Below are 17,375 nucleotides of genomic sequence, written 5' to 3'. Positions count from 1 at the left end.
CTAGCACTACCTAGCTTGTGAGGCTAGCAACACATGAGGGCGAGGCTAGCACTACCTAGCTTGTGAGGCTAGCAACACATGAGGGCGAGGCTAGCACTACCTACCATTCCAGCGTTTAATTGCTATAGTGTAATTACTTTGCCACCATGGCCTATTTATTGCCTTACCTCTCTTATCCTACCTCATTTGCACACATGCTTGCACATTCTACTGTATTATTGATTGTAGTATGTTTGTTTATTCCATGTGTAACTCTGTTGTTGTATGTGTCGAATTGCTTTGCTTTATCTTAGCCAGGTCGCAATTGCAAATGATAACTTGTTCTCAACTAGCCTACCTGGTTAAATAAAAGGTGAAATAAAAAATAAATACCTAGCTTGCAAGGCTCGCACCACACGAGGGCGAGGCTCGCACCACACGAGGGCGAGGCTCGCACCACACGAGGGCGAGGCTCGCACCACACGAGGCTCGCACCACACGAGGGCGAGGCTCGCACCACACGAGGGCGAGGCTCGCGGCTAGGTCAGTGACGCTTGTATAGTGTATATTACCAGTAAAGCAATGCTGCCAAAACGACTCCTTTGAACATACCTTGACAATAAAAAACATTAATTATATGAAGAGTGCCTTGGTCCTCGTCTTTTTCATGTGCCAAACCAACTTCTATTGGTTTGACAATTAAGTATTGAATGGTTAAACTCCCTGATCCTACCTGGTAGTCACTGCTGGAGGCCTTATAGGCTACACTGAGGGGCCTCATAGAGGAGCGAGGTGTAGAGACATGGTGGCTGGGGGTTCCATTTCTGACTGGAGGAGTAAATACTGAGCCAGAAGAGGTCGAGCCTCGGTCTGAGCTCTCCATCACATTCTGAGAGAGAGAGAGAGAGAGAGAGAGAGASAGAGASAGAGASAGAGASAGAGAGAGAGAGAGAGAGAGAGAGAGAGAGAGAAACATTTTTGTTGTTGTTGACTTTTCAGTTGAATTATTCTTACAGGGTAAATTCCAATTATCACAAAATGAAAGTTTTCCTAATTCAAAAATGTACCCAGAGTGACTTACCTTATCGATGCATGGTTTAACACCAATCATTATAGCCTCGCCAAAAATCTTCCCATCTTTACTTAGAGCTTTTCTTGCTTGTAGTTTTGACTGGTATTGAAAGTGCATCCAGTTACCAGTGTTGGACATCTAGTAGAACAAGAGAACAGAATGGTGTAACAGGACAGAACACATGCGCGCACAGACACAAATATACACACGCACTCACACACTTGAACATTATTTTCAAAGGATGCAAATATTCTTACCACGTGTTTCGTTATGTTTCCATACTGGGCGAACTGCAACAGAATGTAAGACGCGGAGGCCGGAGGGAACCTGTATTAACGTAAAGCATTAGTCATTCAGGAAGCCGTTTATTTTTCACCTCAATAATCCCATTCTATTGGTCCTGCATTGTGAACCACAGATCAAAACACATTCGGTGCATCTGTTTAAGGTCGCCCTTGGACACCAAGTGAGCGGAGATGATTTGATTGGTCCTACAGTGAAAACTCTGTCCACCTGGTGAACCAGGTGATCTAAAAAGAACGTACCCAATAATTTCAACAGTTAAAAGTTAGATATTCGGGGGTGCAATACCAGGAACTTACCCAAAAACAGTGATCCATGTGTCATCTAGATGGTCTTCAGAAGACAGTGCGTCTCCCTGAGTGAAGAAAGGGTCTACTTGGGCTGGAGACATTGTTGACTTGGCCTGCTGACCGGTGCTAGCAGGACTAAATAGACTGGACGCTGTCAGAGAAAATTAGGACATACCTAAGAAATCCCTCTCCTAGTTAAAACTGGTACAAATAAGTTAGAATATATATATATATATTTTTTAATTCTATTCATTCTCCCCAATCGCTCACCTGCTCCTGGTGTGACAGCCATATAACCAGACAGTGGGTTTTGCATCATTGAGAAGGGCTAAGAGAAGATAACATGTAAATTATTACATGTTGTCTTAACGTAGATACACAACTCAAAATCAAAAGCTTCTGGTGAGATGCTAATATAGCAGGTGTAGAATCACTAGCGACTGGTTACAACACTTGCCTGGCTAAAGCAACAGACCCCGGCGGGACTTGAAGAGTCTGGGGATGACTAGTTCAGAGTGACTGAAAGAGTCTGGGGATGACTTCAGAGTGACTGAAGAGTCTGGGGATGACTTCAGAGTGCACTGAAGAGTCTGGGGATGACTTCAGAGTGACTGAAGAGTCTGGGGATGACTTCAGAGTGCATGAAGAGTCTGGGGAATGACTTTCAGAGTGACTGAAGAGTCTGGGGATGACTTCAGAGTGACTGAAGAGTCTGGGGATGACTTCAGAGTGACTGAAGAGTCTGGGGATCTGATGTTATCTGCATGATGCCTCCATAACAAAAGGAGCTGTGCTTTTACATTGTTGTTTCTGCTGTCGCTCTCACTCAAACACCAACCCTTGTTTTTCAAATCCAAACAGCGAGATGTCTCAATCGCTTCAAAGCCAAAAGTAGCGTTACCCGACCAGTGGGTCCACTGCATTCCTGCTCACTGGCCAAACCAGTGGTCAGCCAGGCTATCAGAACACTGCTCTGTGAGTGTAAAGTGTTGTGTTACATAAGGTCCTGGGTTCATGCCCAGGTCAGGAGAGGGATGGAACCTACTCTGTTAACACGTACCTGTTTATGTGCACCCATAGGGGACATCCCGATGGCAGGACTGGAGAGGTCATCATAGATACTCCTGACTGGAGGGGCCCCACTCTTGTCTTTAGGTGTAGGAACTACAGGTTGGGGGGGAGAGCCACCTAACAGAGCGAGGGTTAGAGAAACAGTCAGGGATACAATCGGAAATAGTGCAGAGAGGACAGGCTGCTTTTGTCATAACACAACACAAAGTGAAAGTAACAGATCTGATAGTAACAAATAAGGTGTTTTAAAGCAAGTTAGGCCGATCAAGCTGGAGGAGTTAGCTAGCCTAATTTGTCTATGAAAAGGATGTTAGATAATGACATATGACAGATTGGAAAGTCAGCTAGCTAGCTATTTGTTTTAGCTAGTAAATGACCCCCGAAAGCAAACTCTCCCTCACCTGCTTGAAATGGTGACCTCATTTCCATGACCCCAAATGACCGAGGCTGGGGTGTGACAGGTGCTGGCAGATCCCCCATCAAAAACCCGGGAAGGAACTGGGCACCCGGGCCGGGTTTAGGCGATGTTGGGGAACCCAGAGTCATTGGTTCTGTGCCTAGGGGGACACATGCCAGATAGCGTAATAGCTTTGCTAACTAATGTTAACTACACTGAACAAAAATATAAAAAACAACAATTGAGTTACAGTTCATATAAGGAAAGCAGTCCATTTTAAATTCATTAGGCCCTAATCTAAGGATTCCATATGACTGGGAATACAAATATGCATCTGTTGGTCAGATACCAACAAACAAAAAAAAAGTAGGGGCGTGGATCAGAAAACCAGTCAGTATCTTGTGTGAMCATCATTTGCCTCACGCAGCGTAACACATCTCCTTTGCATAGAGTTGATCAGGCTGTTGATTGTGGCCGGTGGAATGTTGTCCCGCTCCTCTTCAATGGCAGTGYAAAGTTATCGGTGGGAACTGGAACATGCTGTCGTACACGTCTATCCAGAGCATACCAAACRTGCTCAATGGGTGAAATGTCTGTTGAGTATGCACATTATGGTACCCCCAAAAAAACATAATGCAACAAAGTGCATAAATTAAAGGTGAAAAGCTGTTTTTCATTCACGCACTCAGATTTTTTTGGGTACCATGATCGTTTAATAAACATCTTTATTTTGCATTCAAGCCTCTGTTTTGGATTAATTACAGTGTGCGGGTCTCCATCTCTGTCAGTATTCTTATTTTGACTCCTACGCATCTGGAACAGGTGCAGCAATTCTTCAGTTGTGCAAACCCACAGTTTCATCAGCTGTCTGGTCTCAGACGATCCCTGGTCTTATTGTCCCCAGCACAAGGTGCACATGTGTAATACGCATGCTGTTTAATCAGCTTCTTGATGTGCCACAATTTCTGTGATCTATTATTTCAGCTCATGAAACATGGGACATGTTGCATTTAGATTTMTGTTCAGTATAGTTGTTAGCTTTGGATCTTTGTTATCAGCCAACTAGCTAGCTGACGTTAGTCTATAGCCTAGCCTCTTCCACATTGTTAGCCAATTAACTTACCTAGTTGGCTAGTAACTAGGTAACTAACATTTGCTATAATTTTTATTTAATTAGGCAAGTCATTTAAGAACAAATTATTGACAGCCTACCCCGGCCAAACTCAGACGACGCTGGGCCAATTGTGCGCTGCCCTATGGGACTCCCAATCACGGCCGGTTGTGATACAGCCTGGACTCGAACTAGGGTCTGTAGTAACGCCTCTAGCGAGGAGATGCAGTGCCTTAGACCGCTGTACCACTCGGGAGCCCTATACACATTCCAACGTATTGCCATGGCTAGCTAATGTTACTTACCAGTCACCATGCCAAGCTTGATAACTACAGTAACTAGCTACTATAGTTTGTTGGTTGGCTTCACAAGCMAACTTTGCCCACCAGGGATTTATTTTGTTGACTTTCTCTGAATGTTACCTAGCTAAACGTTACTTAGTAGCTTGTAAGAAGCTCAAAACGTAGTTCAAAAAATAAACACTGGTTCATTTGGTTTTATAGTCTAGTTTCATAGCAARCCACTAACATTACATAAAACTGGCTAAGGAAGCCAACTCATGTGACAATGTGTTGGCTTAGCTAGCTAACGTTAGCTAGTTTATTGCTAGCTAGCACTATTGTCTCTTGTTTAGTTACCTAGCTAGACAAGAGGAAAAGGGATAGTTAGCTACCCACCTTGGAAATCCATCCTAAGGACCACCGATTGTACCAAACCTTGGAACACGCGAATGAAGCAAAACGGATATGTAGCTTTAAACACACCACCAGACACGCTAACGAGAGTAAAGCACTGGGTTGAAGATGCACCTCAAGTTTTCAAATTCTGTCGGAAATCGCGCGTTAGTTCGGCACCGGTATTCACGTAGCTAGCACKCTAGGCTGTGTAATGGTTCTGTGTTCAGGCAAACGTGATGGAATGTTTCATTGATGCTAGTGAAAACAACATTGATGTATTAGCTAGAAGCTAGCCATYTTGGAAAAACTGTAAAGTTATTTTACTGCAAAGAGAAAAACGTAGCGCGCGTCTAATCAACACGAGGGAAAAAAAACTAGAATGGCGAGGCTGTCGGAAGTTGCAAAATTATTGCGGAAGTTATCATAAATAAGCAAGTTTGTTGTGATTTACCACACTTCACYACATTGAATGATTGATACTGTAAATGCAAAAATGTATAGAAATGAGSACATACTGAGGAAATTACCAGTTATGTGATATTCCCCATTCTTACTTATGTAAGCAGTTCTGCAGAACATGCTGAATTTATTGGCTTGAATACAACATTTCTGCATCAATTAGGCTACATCCGCTGCAGTTCATTGCATAACACCCAACACACAATATAGCGTTAGCAAATTATGATAATCAAACAAATGTATACCTTTATGTGAAGGAGAGGATCTCCTATACTGTAGGACTATACCGTTTACACAGAACGCAGGCTTTTGTCTCTCTGTGACACTATTGAGCATTGCCATAGTATGGTTTGGCATGTAAATGATTACAATCAGGAAGTTTGATAGTAACTCCATACAGTTTAAATAGGCCAGTCTTCTCTGGCTCTCTCTCCTGACTCTAGTGACTGCCGTCAGCTGACTACTTGATTGGTATGTCAGTGTACTCTTAACCCAAGTTGGGACATCTTTAAAAGGAGTCCGATACTGTAATATTTATAGGCAGGTCAACATGAATAGCAGTACATATGCAATAAACAGCATAAATGTGTACTGTGCTGTGCCTTGGATCCATCAGTCCCTCTGGCAAAAAAAATATTATCTTTGGTCTGCTTTGTATGTTTAAGTACTGTCATAATTCTGATGACAAATAAGGTAAATCATGTGATTCATGTCTAGTGAACGAGAATAACTGCAGGCCTTATTGTGACTCAAACAAACCATAAAGTAGGGCTATGGCTTTAATCGAGGAGTTCGTTGCCTTATGTGCTTTAGGCCTACATTATAGGCGTATATTTGTTAATATCTGTGTTTTCTCGGTTGCTGTGTAGCCTTCCTTATAATCGGGAGAGAATAACCGTGACTATAGCTAATACTATTGAGAATAACACGCAGATTACTAGTATTGATTAGATCTGAATCAGACAGTTATCATTGCTGCCAGATGCCATCATGAACATGCCTTTTCTTTTGTGTACTGTAGGCCTAGTGTAGTGTGGGCCTATACACTGCAGTGCAAAATACTCAAAATAAAGCCTATGTTCAGTGTCCTCTAGGCGAAATGTTTTTTGAAAAGCATACAAATTGAGAACTAACGCAAATGCACATGGTAGAAATAAAATTATTCGATAATGCGAGGATATTTTTCTTCGTTTCTCGGTTTTCGGGCGGAGAACTCGACATTGTGCTCCATGAATAAATACATCCTCCACCCCCTTTGCTTCAAAAGACCAACGCTACAACCAATATTCAAATCTTAGAATAAAAAAAATAGACGGTGCCAAACCTCAATTACATTTATTTTGAGTACCGTAATATATATATGTTGTAATATGCTTCTCAGTGAGATCCGCATGCGCTTCCCGACTTGCTTTTTCTTTGCATTCCTTTCTTGTCAAGCATGCGCAGACGGCTCTTATTGCCATTACCTTATTTGGATATGGTAATTTTCAACTTCAAACAGCCTATCAGTAACCGAATGTGTTATCACGTGATGCTCAAAGATCGCTTGGGAGGCGGTGTCAAGTGTGGAGCTGACTTTAAAACCAGTGGGCAAGACTCAGAGCGCTCAGTGTAGGGAGAAACAGGGACGAGATGTAGTAGGAAACTTGCTTTCTATGAAATTTAGTAATATTTACMAAAAAATAACATAAAGAATCATCAAAATCCCTCTTAAGTTAATAGCCTGCCCATAGGATTTTTAGATTTATTTCAGTTTATTGAAGGGCATCTACACTCACTATTCTGACACTTTTGTAAAGATGTGTGAGGCAGTTAGTTAGCAAGCTAGCTAGCTAAGGCGGCAGGAGGAGAACAAAAGATTTTTTTCAGTTTTGACCGGTTGCACTGACACCAAGTCCATGCAGAACGTGTCATCACCAACACAATGCCCGTGTTACTTTTTCTGATAGACACGTCCGCGTCAATGAACCAGCGCACCCATCTGGGCACTACCTATCTGGACATTGCAAAAGGCGCTGTTGAGACTTTCATGAAGGTATTGTAACCCCGAGACGAACAGCCCTGGAAGACCCCACGCGGGATCGCCGTTTTGACCATCTTGTGTTAAAGTTGTTAAACTAACCCTGACAAAAATAATCGCTCGATAACCGTTTATCGTTTATTCTTTCCACAGCTTAGAGGCAGAGATCCGGCGAGCCGAGGGGACCGGTATATGTTGATAAATTTTGAGGACGTTCCCCTCGGAATCAAGGTAGAGTTTATTTTCGGTCATGTCCTACTTTACATTACGCAACTAGCCAGATTGTCTTCTCACATTTCGATCACCATATCAATTGTGTGAAAAATCTTCAGACGGAGCGTTCATACCCCCTTTAAAACATGGCCGACATTTTGTTTCAATGTGAGCACGGAGCAGCATCAGAGAGGAAGAGGCGAAGCGAGAGGTTTCACTCTCGCCGAAATCTGTCCAAAATAAGCCCAATGCGTTTCTATGGGCTTATTTTGGACCTAAACTTGTCGCCTGCCTTTCCGCCTTTGGGACAACAACTCCGATTGTTAGGGCACAGACACGACCATCTCGTCATTATATAGATCTCTGGCAGCATGGAACTCTGGGTGATTTAGGCTATACGACTAGATAGTGGGGAGGTGGTGTCAGGGTTGCTAACTTACCACTTTGACCAACTGTCACTTTTGTCACAACTTTACATCGTTATTAGTTTACAATTTTTTTCTCTATGGACTTTTTTAGTGGTTCAGTTGATACAGTAGCATAGAATAAGCAGTCTATTTGTTGACAATATTTCYTAAGCCAAGTAAAGAAAAAAAGTAAATTTACATACTTTGTTTATCAAGTTAATTACATTGTAAAACGTTTTATTAATTGACCTGATCTTAGAAATCATCAATGTTGTTGTGTCAGACAAAATATAAATATAAGACCCACTTTGTTCCGTGTATGTTGTTGACAACTTGTATACCTCTTACCCTATTTCAAAAGGCTGGATGGAAAGAGAGCCATGCCACATTCATGACAGAGCTGAGGAACCTTCAAGCAGCAGGACTCACAACTATTGGCCAGTCTTTGAGGACCGCTTTTGATTTGCTCAATCTCAATAGATTAGTGTCTGGGATAGACAACTATGGACAGGTATGTTGTACTCTGAGATAGAGGAGAGAATTGGTTAACCCCCCCCTCTAGGGTCCCCCATCTTTTGTCCCTACCCTGCCAATCTCACAGTCTTACAAGCATCACACTCCTGCACATTGTCCCCACACACTCCCCTTGAGTGACAAGTGATGACATGAACCAACAGTGTGGTAGGAGTTCCAACAACTTTATTTTTTTACTAGTATTAATGTACCGGTTTTGATTTTTTTTTTTTTTTTTGACGTGACTGCTGGTTTTCTCCTCCAATGGTAAGGCATTTCATCCAGAGTAACACTTCACAATGAACTTCCTTTATCTCTCCTATTTATATAAAAGAGAAATGGAGAGGCAATAGTTTAACGTTAGTATGTTACTTAGAACTATAGACTGAAACATGGAAGGGGGAGGAGAGGGAGAGAATCTAGAGCGTTCAAATTTTCCCCTATGAGGTCCAGACTAATGCTAGTTTTCTGCTCTACCTGATGATTAATTACACACGCATGGTATCCCAGGTTTAAATCGGTCCCTGATTAGAATGGGAGAGGAGAAAAAGCAGTGGAACTRRCTTTGAGGTCCAGATTTGAATTTGAGGGATCTAGAATACATCAGGTGCAATATACAGGCAAAGGAGACTGAGTAAGACGTAGCTATATCCTGGCCCTAGACTAGTATCCTGGCCCTAGACTAGTATCCTGGCCCTAGACTAGTATCCTGGCCCTAGACTAGTGTCCTGGCCCTAGACTAGTATCCTGGCCCTAGACTAGTATCCTGCTTAACTAGTTCCTGGCCCCTAGACTAGTATCTGGCCTAGACTAGTATCCTGGCCCTAGACTAGTGTCCTGGCCTTAGACTAGTGTCCTGGCTTAGACTAGTGTCCTGGCCCTAGACTAGTGTCCTGGCCCTAGACTAGTGTCCTGGCCCTAGACTAGTATCCCTGGCTACGATAGTGGCCTGGCCTAGACTAAGTGCCTGGCCTAGACTAGTATTCTGGCCTAGATCTAGTATCCTGGCCCTAGACTAGTATCCTGGCCTGTACTAGTATCCTGGCCTAGACTAGTTCCTGGCCCTAGACAGTTCTGCAGTAGTTCTGGCCTAGACTAGTGTCCTGGCCCTAGACTAAGTTTCTGGCCCTAGACTAGTATCCTGGCCCTAGACTAGTATCAGTGATGAACAGAGGAGATAGTCCAATAGGCCTCTCCTGATCCAGCCTCGAAGGAGTGGTTTCTGCCTTGTTAGCCACTCGTCTTTTGTTCCTCTCTCTGATAAGTTAGTTAGTGATGGAGATGAGAATATCCACCTACTGGATGGGACTCTCTTGATTTCCTCTGGCTGTCTACCTGCTATATGCATAGTAAACAGTTGTCAAGTCTCTGCTTTCACGTACATTCCAATGTTGGGCAATGTTGRCTATTGCGTCATACTGTATCTATGGTAAACAAGCGGGTACATTTAAAAAAATAAATAAAACAAATCTCCCTATTATTACAATACTATTGTGTACACAGGGTCAGGAGATAAGAGATAATGGTATTGAGGTAAGTTGTCAGGGGGCTGATTGAATCTATACATGTTTAACCAGCGTCTCCTGAGACAGGAAAGATGTCCGCCCGTACCTTCAAGGGTAATGCATACATACTACATATATAATGCATGTAGAACGCTCTCTCTGTGTTCAAAGGCCGCTGTCACCCCAGCAGAAAGGCACATGTAGGTACAGCATGCACACAATCATCCACACACACACATACAAACACATGAGTACAATCTTATTTTGGTGATCCAGTCTTTCCTCTTGATCAGTTGAAGTAGGGTTCCATCTGAGAATACGTCACAGCCACACCGTAGGTCTCGTCTGGCCACACCCTGCTTCGTCTCCGTCCTCTCGCCATGCCTTTCTTAGAATCCTCAGACATTGGTCTCATTCTCATCTCCTTTCCTTCATCTGCACTGATATAGTAGAGTTGGACTGGTTGAAAGCACTTTCCTGACAGGGATCCGCCCCCGTTGCTTTCACCTATCCTGTCAATTCAAATGAGTGTAAATGAGGTAGAGGAGAGGATGTCCGCTCTAGACTATTGAGATGCGTCCCCTGTATCTGGTCTGAGCACATGGGCTGCTATAACAAAGACCTCATGAATGTTTTGTTTTTGTTGTTGCCTGGAGGAAGAACACCACCGTATGACACGACTCTCCAACCCTTTTTCCTGGAGAGCTACCCTCCTGTAGTTTTTTTTTGTTGTTGCTCCAATCCCAAGTGTAACTAATGCTGTGTTCATAACGATTTGGGAAGGTGTTATTTAACACATACAACTTGGGGGAAAATAAACGTGTAATTACTAGTGGGTAACTTCTCTATCATCCCTGAGCTCCTACTTCTCCCACAYGCTGAGCTCCTAAGAACAAATTCTTATTTACAATGACGTCCAACGTTACCTACTAAGGAAATTACCTGCATAACAGTATTTTTCGCAGTTAAATGTAACAACGAAATGTTATTCCTAAAAAAAAACTATTTATTAATATGGTTTTTGAACTCTCATTTGTTAACAAGCATGATAGTTGTACTTTTAGTTTCTGGTTGACGCAACTTGTTGGCCAATAGCCAACTGGCGGTTTCTCAACCATTTCAAAGCATGTGAACGCATCCAACTGGTAGTCACGCCTTCACAACTGGTAATTACTACCTTCCCACAAAGAATTACCTGACACAGCTAATCTACCAGTACATTTTTGGAATCGGGTGTGCTACTTTTTAATTTTATTTAACTAGGCAAGTCAGTTAAGAATACATTCTTATTTACAATGACGGTTTAGGAACAGTGGGTTAACTGCCTTGTTCAGGGACAGAACGACAGATTTTTACCTTGTCAGCTCGGAGATTCGATCAAGCAACCTATCGGTTACTGGCCCAACGCTCTAACCACTAGGCTACCTACCTGCTACCTGTAGGTTTGGAGACAAAAACCTACAGGAGGGTATCTCTCCAGGAACAGGGTTGGAGAGCCCTGCTGCAGGGAGAATAACAAATATCTGCTAGTTTAACTACATGTCTACAGCTTGAAGTATTTTTGTTTAAAGCTCTTTAGCCAGTGATGTTTTTAATGTAATGTCTCATAGTGCCACATAATAGAGGGTGAAATGCCAGTTAGTCACTAGTAGTTAACGATGTTGAATTAGATCTGTGAGCACTATGGCTTGAATCTTAAATGGTGCCCTATGCACTATATAGTGCCCTACCTTTTGACCAGAGCCCATAGGGCTGCTTTGACTGACTGGTTTGATGGACCGCACAACATGGCAACCCGGCTAATAGAGATCTAATTACCCGTCTGTCTAAATTTTAGCAGACCTGGCAACGTGCCACAGACTCACTCCCAGCCTACTGATCCTAGACCAACGGATCCACGGGATACACTATACCACCCACACCTGACTCTTGTCAGGCCAGTGGATCAGATCAGTCACACTGACGTGTCACGCCGAAGCCGTCTCTATGTTGTGTAAGCAATAATGAAACTTACAGCGAGACTCAAATGAGGATCTGAGTAAAATATGTAGCTTCACTCTGTTAATGTTTTTGTGTTTTCTAATGTTTATAATCGATATAAGCCTATGTCCCCCTCCTCCTCCCCCTGCGGGGTTTTGTCTGGCTAGTAGTTCATTTTGAGAAACATTAGCATGCTAAGTGGGTGTTGGAATAGGATATCATTAGTACCATTCTGAAAGAGAACTCCAGGTTGTCATGGATACCATAGTCGGGTCTATAAATGTGGGTACGTTTCCTTTTACTCCGTTTTTATGGAACTCCCAATTTTATTACTCAGCAACAACAACAAAAAACACACTCTGGTCACAATGAACAGTTGGAAGGAAACAGATCTGGGTCCATTGACAGAAACAGTCACCAGTGGGGAAAGTACTGTAAAGCTCAGGAGAGTTAAATTCCTGGACATAAGTAGCGCCTTTTCGATAGAGAGCGAGTGCATCAGGATGCGGCTTGATAGAGACCATCTTGACCATAGTGAATCATAGCCATGCCTTCATGAAGTCTGCTATGTTGGCTGTGTTGTCCTCAGGCTAGTGTTTACCTTAGTGTACACTAAGAGGAGGATAGAACTGCTAGGATCCCCCCCCCACTGGTCTCTAGAGCCAGAAGGATTATACAGGACCTATGCTGAAGGCTTTAGACCTATGCAGTTTGCTATAAGGAAGGAGAGGGATTCTCTAAATGCGTCAACTTATGTGCAAACTCAGTGTTATGAGTGTGCACGGTAGAGGGGTTTATATAATGTGTAGGTTTGACTGGAGAATATAGACACACACACAGAGATGAGTCTTTGTTTTTGTCAAGTGTTGGTGCAGTCTCCGCTGCACTGTCCCTACAGACTGTCTATTCATACTGTAATGTTTCCCCTCCCCTGACGCTCATTAACCCCMCCCACCCCCACCCACCCCTATCAAACAATCCACTGTTAGATGTTGTTGTCGCTCTCTGTTTTCTTCGTTCTCTTCCTTGACCCTCCTAACACACATCTCCTGTAGGTTAACTATAATGATGGACTGTGTCTTGACTCTCCTGACACATCTCCTGTAGGTTAACTATAATGATGGACTGTATCTTGACTCTCCTAACACACATCTGTAGGTTAACTATAATGATGGACTGTGTCTTGACTCTCCTGACACACATCTCCTGTAGGTTAACTATAATGATGGACTGTGTCTTGACCCTCCTGACACATCTCCTGTAGGTTAACTATAATGATGGACTGTATCTTGACCCTCCTAACACACATCTCCTGTAGGTTAACTATAATGATGGACTGTGTCTTGACTCTCCCTAACACACATCTGTAGGTTAACTATAATGGACTGTGTCTTGACCCTCCTGACACATCTCCTGTAGGTTAACTATAATGATGGACTGTGTCTTGACTCTCCTAAACACATCTGTAGGTTAACTATAATGATGGACTGTGTCTTGACCCTCCTAACACACATCTGTAGGTTACATAATGATGGACTGTGTCTTGACCCTCTAACACACATCTGTAGGTTAACTATAATGATGGACTGTGTCTTGACCCTCCTAACAACATCTGTAGGTTAACTAATATGATGGACTGTATCTTGACTCTCCTAACACACATCTCCTGTAGGTTAACTATAATGATGGACTGGTGTCTTGACTCTCCTAACACACATCTCCAGTAGGGTGCAGCCATGCTCCATGTACTCCTGTTGTTACCTCTCCAGACCTCATGTACCCCTCCTCACCGATCCGGAAGCTCATTTCAACTTGACCTTTTTGCTATGCTCCCCTAATTTTGTCCCAGCTCCTCTGTCTTTTCACATGTCCTTTTGAGTTGGATGTATTTTCTTCTATTTGTGCACCTTTTTAAACCTATTTTTTTCTCTCCTCTCTCCCCCTTCACAGGGCAGGAATCCCTTTTTCCTGGAGCCGTCCATCATAGTGGCCATCACCGACGGCAACAAGCTGACCAGCAGTGGCGGAGTCCAGGATGAGGTCAGTCATCATGGTTTCCGTGGCGACCAGGGTCACAGCCAATCAGGAGTACTTCCTGTTGGTCAGCTGAACAGACAACTCTCTGTCTCTGTTTGTCTGTGAAGCGCCACCGCAAAGCGTTATATTTTTACAGCTGATGCTGCAGAAGTGCACTCTTTCGTAAACTAATCTATTGTCCGCCCACGAACACACACGGCAGGCTGGTTAACCTCTACCGCTTCTCTCCCGGATCCGGGATCCTCCCATTCAAAAAAGCTGACTAGCATAGCCTAGCCTAACGCGACAGGGATATAATATAATTTTCATGAAATCACAAGTCCAATACAGCAAGTGAAAGATAAACATCTTGTGAATCCAGCCATCATTTCTGATTGAAAAAATAAATAAAATTACAGCGAAAACACTATGTATTTCTATTAGCTAACCACAATAGCCAAACACACAACCGCATATTTTCACCATGTTTCCACTGCATAGGTAGCTTTCACAAAACCGACAAAATAGAGATAAAATTAGTCACTAACCAAGAAACAACTTCATCAGATGACAGTCTTATAACATGTTATAACATACATTTATGTTTTGTTCGAAAATGTGCATATCTGAGGTATAAATCATAGTTTTACATTGCAGCTACCATCAAAATAGCACCAAAGCAGCCAGAATAATTACAGAGAGCAACGTGAAATACATAAATACTCATCATAAAACATTTATGAAAATAATACATGGTGTACAGCAAAATGAAAGACAAACATCTTGTGATCCAGCCAATATTCCGATTTTTTTTAAAGTGTTTTACAGCGAAAACACAATATAGAATTATATTAGCTTACCACAATAGACAAACACATTTATTCACCGCAGAGGTAGCTTTCGCAAAAACCAGCAAAAGATATAAGATTAATCACTGACCTTGAACAAATTCATCAGATGACAGTCTTATAACATCATGTTATACAATACAATTATGTTTTGTTCGAAAATGTGCATATTTATAGCTACAAATCCTGGTTATACATTGTGAATACGTAGCATCGATTCACCAGAATCTCCGGAGATATTTTGGACACTCACCTAATCTGACCAAAGAACTCATCATAAACTTTACATAAAAATACTTGTTGTATGGCAAATGAAAAATACACTGGTTCTTAATGCAACCGCTGTGTTAGATTTTTAACAATAACTTTACCATAACATACAGCTTGCGTTATTGTGAGACAGCGCTCACCAAAACGGCGGGAGAATAGGAGTCAACATTTTACACAGAAATGCGAAATAACATAAAAAATGTTTTCTTACTTTTGCTGAGCTTCCATCAGAATGTTGTACAAGGAGTCCTTGGTCCAGAATAAATCGTTGTTTGGTTTTAGAATGTCTATTTCTTCTGTCGAATTCGCGCCACAATGCTAGCCAAGGTTGCTAACATTCCCATCCTCTTCTTGACGCAAAGAACGGAAAACTCAAAGTCCCAATAAACGTTGAATAAACTGATAAAACTCGGTTGAAAAAACCTACTTTATGATGTTATTATCATATGTATCAAATAAAATCAGAGCCGGAGATATTCGCTGTGTATACCGAACGCTTTTCAGAAGACAATGTCGAGCTCCGCGCGCGCCTTCGAAGACAAAGAAAATTCCGGACCTGTCACTCCAAAAGCTCTTATTCGACCTCAGATCAAGCTAGACACCCCATTCCACCTTCCACTGCCTGTTGACATCTAGTGGAAGGCGTATGAAGTGCATGCATATCGATAAAATAAAAGCCAGTTGAATAGGCAGGCCCTGGAACAGAGCCTCGTTTTCAGATTTTTCACTTCCTATTTGGAAGTTTGCTGCCAAATGAGTTCTGTTTTACTCACAGATATAATTCAAACAGTTTTAGAAACTTGAGAGTGTTTTCTATCCAATAGTAATACTAATATGCATATTGTATGATCTCGAATAGAGTACGAGGCTGTTTAAATTGGGCACGATTTTTTCCAAAGTGAAAACAGCGCCCCCCCCTATTGACAGGAAGTTTTAAACCTGTCTGAGAACAGCTTATACTATATCTTTGTCTATTAAAAAATGTTTTGAGCTGCAGGACATTGAACAAGTCACAGGAAGCTTCTGTTGCCTTCGTAGTAGACGGAATAAAAACGGGCTGACGCGTCCCGGCCTGATCCGTAGTAGACGGAATAAAAACGGGCTGACGCGTCCCGGCCTGATCCGTAGTAGACGGAATAAAAACGGGCTGACGCGTCCCGGCCTGATTCGTAGTAGACGGAATAAAAACGATTAACCAGCTAATAATTTAATTATCAATTATACAACTAAGCCTCGTATTTCCTTAAATTAGACCCAAACAGCATTTGTTGAATAGGAATAGCCTTTATTAGAGATCCTGCACAGCCCCTTTTATTCTGGCCAATCATCTCCAACTTGTAAGCAGCACATCAAATTTCTCCATCGATTGGAGGAGCATTGGCCTATTAAAGATGGGCACCAATCATGTGATGCCTGACTCTAGCCTATTAATAGGTTATCAGTAGCATTTTGTCCATATGAAAAGACTGTGACTGACCTGCACAGAGAGGAGAGTGTTGATTGGCCAGTAGGAAAGGTGGGAATATTCAAATTGATTTGGTTATAACCAAATCAATCTGAATACTGAGCCTCCATCGACGCCTGATAGGCCTTGCAGCAGGACAATTTCTCGTGCTGATTACACCGGCCACGTGAGTGTTGATTTTGTCCATCCACACCAGACGATCATGACACACAGGTTAAAATATCCCAACCGACTATATTGATTTTGGGGCAGGTTGAAACACACATGAAAGATTCATGGACATTTAGCCAGCTAGCCGTTGCTAGCTAGCTAGTTTGTCCTGGGAGATGAACATTGGGTTGTTAGTGTACCTGACATGTATATAGTCCTCTTTTCAGCTGATTCCTTGTAGAATTGAGTCATACCGCTGGTTCCTTAAATCTCTACTACGACGATTAATCCACAGATAAAACAGGAAACCTCGTTTTTAATTCGTTATCTTTCATTAATCTCCTCATGGAGGCTCCATATGGAGGATGTGAGGAGGCCAAATCAAGCTCTGTACGGTGATGATGTGCATCACCCAATTCTTGTAACAATTCTGAGGGATCTGTATTGCTTCGCATTGACATTATTGGTTGACGGTAGGTGGGGGTGGTACATCCTGTATTAAAACACTCACTTCCTTGACAACTTCCTTCATAACAGCTCTGCTGAGCTAGAACTAGGAAGTGTGAATGCCCTGACAGATGGCTTTTAGGCACTTCAGTACTCGGCGGTCTCCCTCTGTGCACTTGTGT

The 17,375-nt window shown here is 42.5% G+C and overlaps 2 protein-coding genes across 6 annotated transcripts in view; one reads left to right on the top strand and one right to left on the bottom strand.

The window, feature by feature from the left end:
• LOC112074870 (nucleoporin NUP35) overlaps positions 1 to 6,714 on the bottom strand; it is a 13,117-nt gene extending 6,403 nt beyond the window's left edge. Inside the window, exons 1-8 of one of the 5 annotated variants that reach the window (XM_024141953.2) lie at positions 6,693 to 6,714; positions 3,117 to 3,272; positions 2,705 to 2,832; positions 1,915 to 1,972; positions 1,654 to 1,795; positions 1,309 to 1,378; positions 1,061 to 1,189; positions 713 to 868 (exon numbers count right to left, since the gene is read on the bottom strand). In XM_024141953.2, the coding sequence (XP_023997721.2) occupies positions 713 to 868; positions 1,061 to 1,189; positions 1,309 to 1,378; positions 1,654 to 1,795; positions 1,915 to 1,972; positions 2,705 to 2,832; positions 3,117 to 3,261 (828 nt within the window). In that variant the 5' untranslated portion in view covers positions 3,262 to 3,272; positions 6,693 to 6,714. The other 4 variants (XM_024141955.2, XM_024141954.2, XM_070440700.1 and 1 more) reach the window with 4 other exon arrangements.
• LOC112074871 (integrator complex subunit 6) overlaps positions 6,715 to 17,375 on the top strand; it is a 30,355-nt gene continuing 19,694 nt past the window's right edge. The window contains exons 1-4 of the mRNA XM_024141957.2: positions 6,715 to 7,394; positions 7,533 to 7,610; positions 8,361 to 8,510; positions 13,948 to 14,037. Coding sequence (XP_023997725.2) covers positions 7,284 to 7,394; positions 7,533 to 7,610; positions 8,361 to 8,510; positions 13,948 to 14,037 — 429 coding nt within the window. The 5' untranslated portion in view covers positions 6,715 to 7,283. The remainder of the gene's footprint in view (positions 7,395 to 7,532; positions 7,611 to 8,360; positions 8,511 to 13,947; positions 14,038 to 17,375) is intronic.

This window comes from Salvelinus sp. IW2-2015, unplaced genomic scaffold (assembly GCF_002910315.2).
Source record: "Salvelinus sp. IW2-2015 unplaced genomic scaffold, ASM291031v2 Un_scaffold2855, whole genome shotgun sequence".
NCBI classification, from domain to species: domain Eukaryota; kingdom Metazoa; phylum Chordata; class Actinopteri; order Salmoniformes; family Salmonidae; genus Salvelinus; species Salvelinus sp. IW2-2015.
The sequence above is the reverse complement of the archived record's forward strand: the minus strand, read 5'-3'. Positions and strand labels throughout refer to the sequence as shown.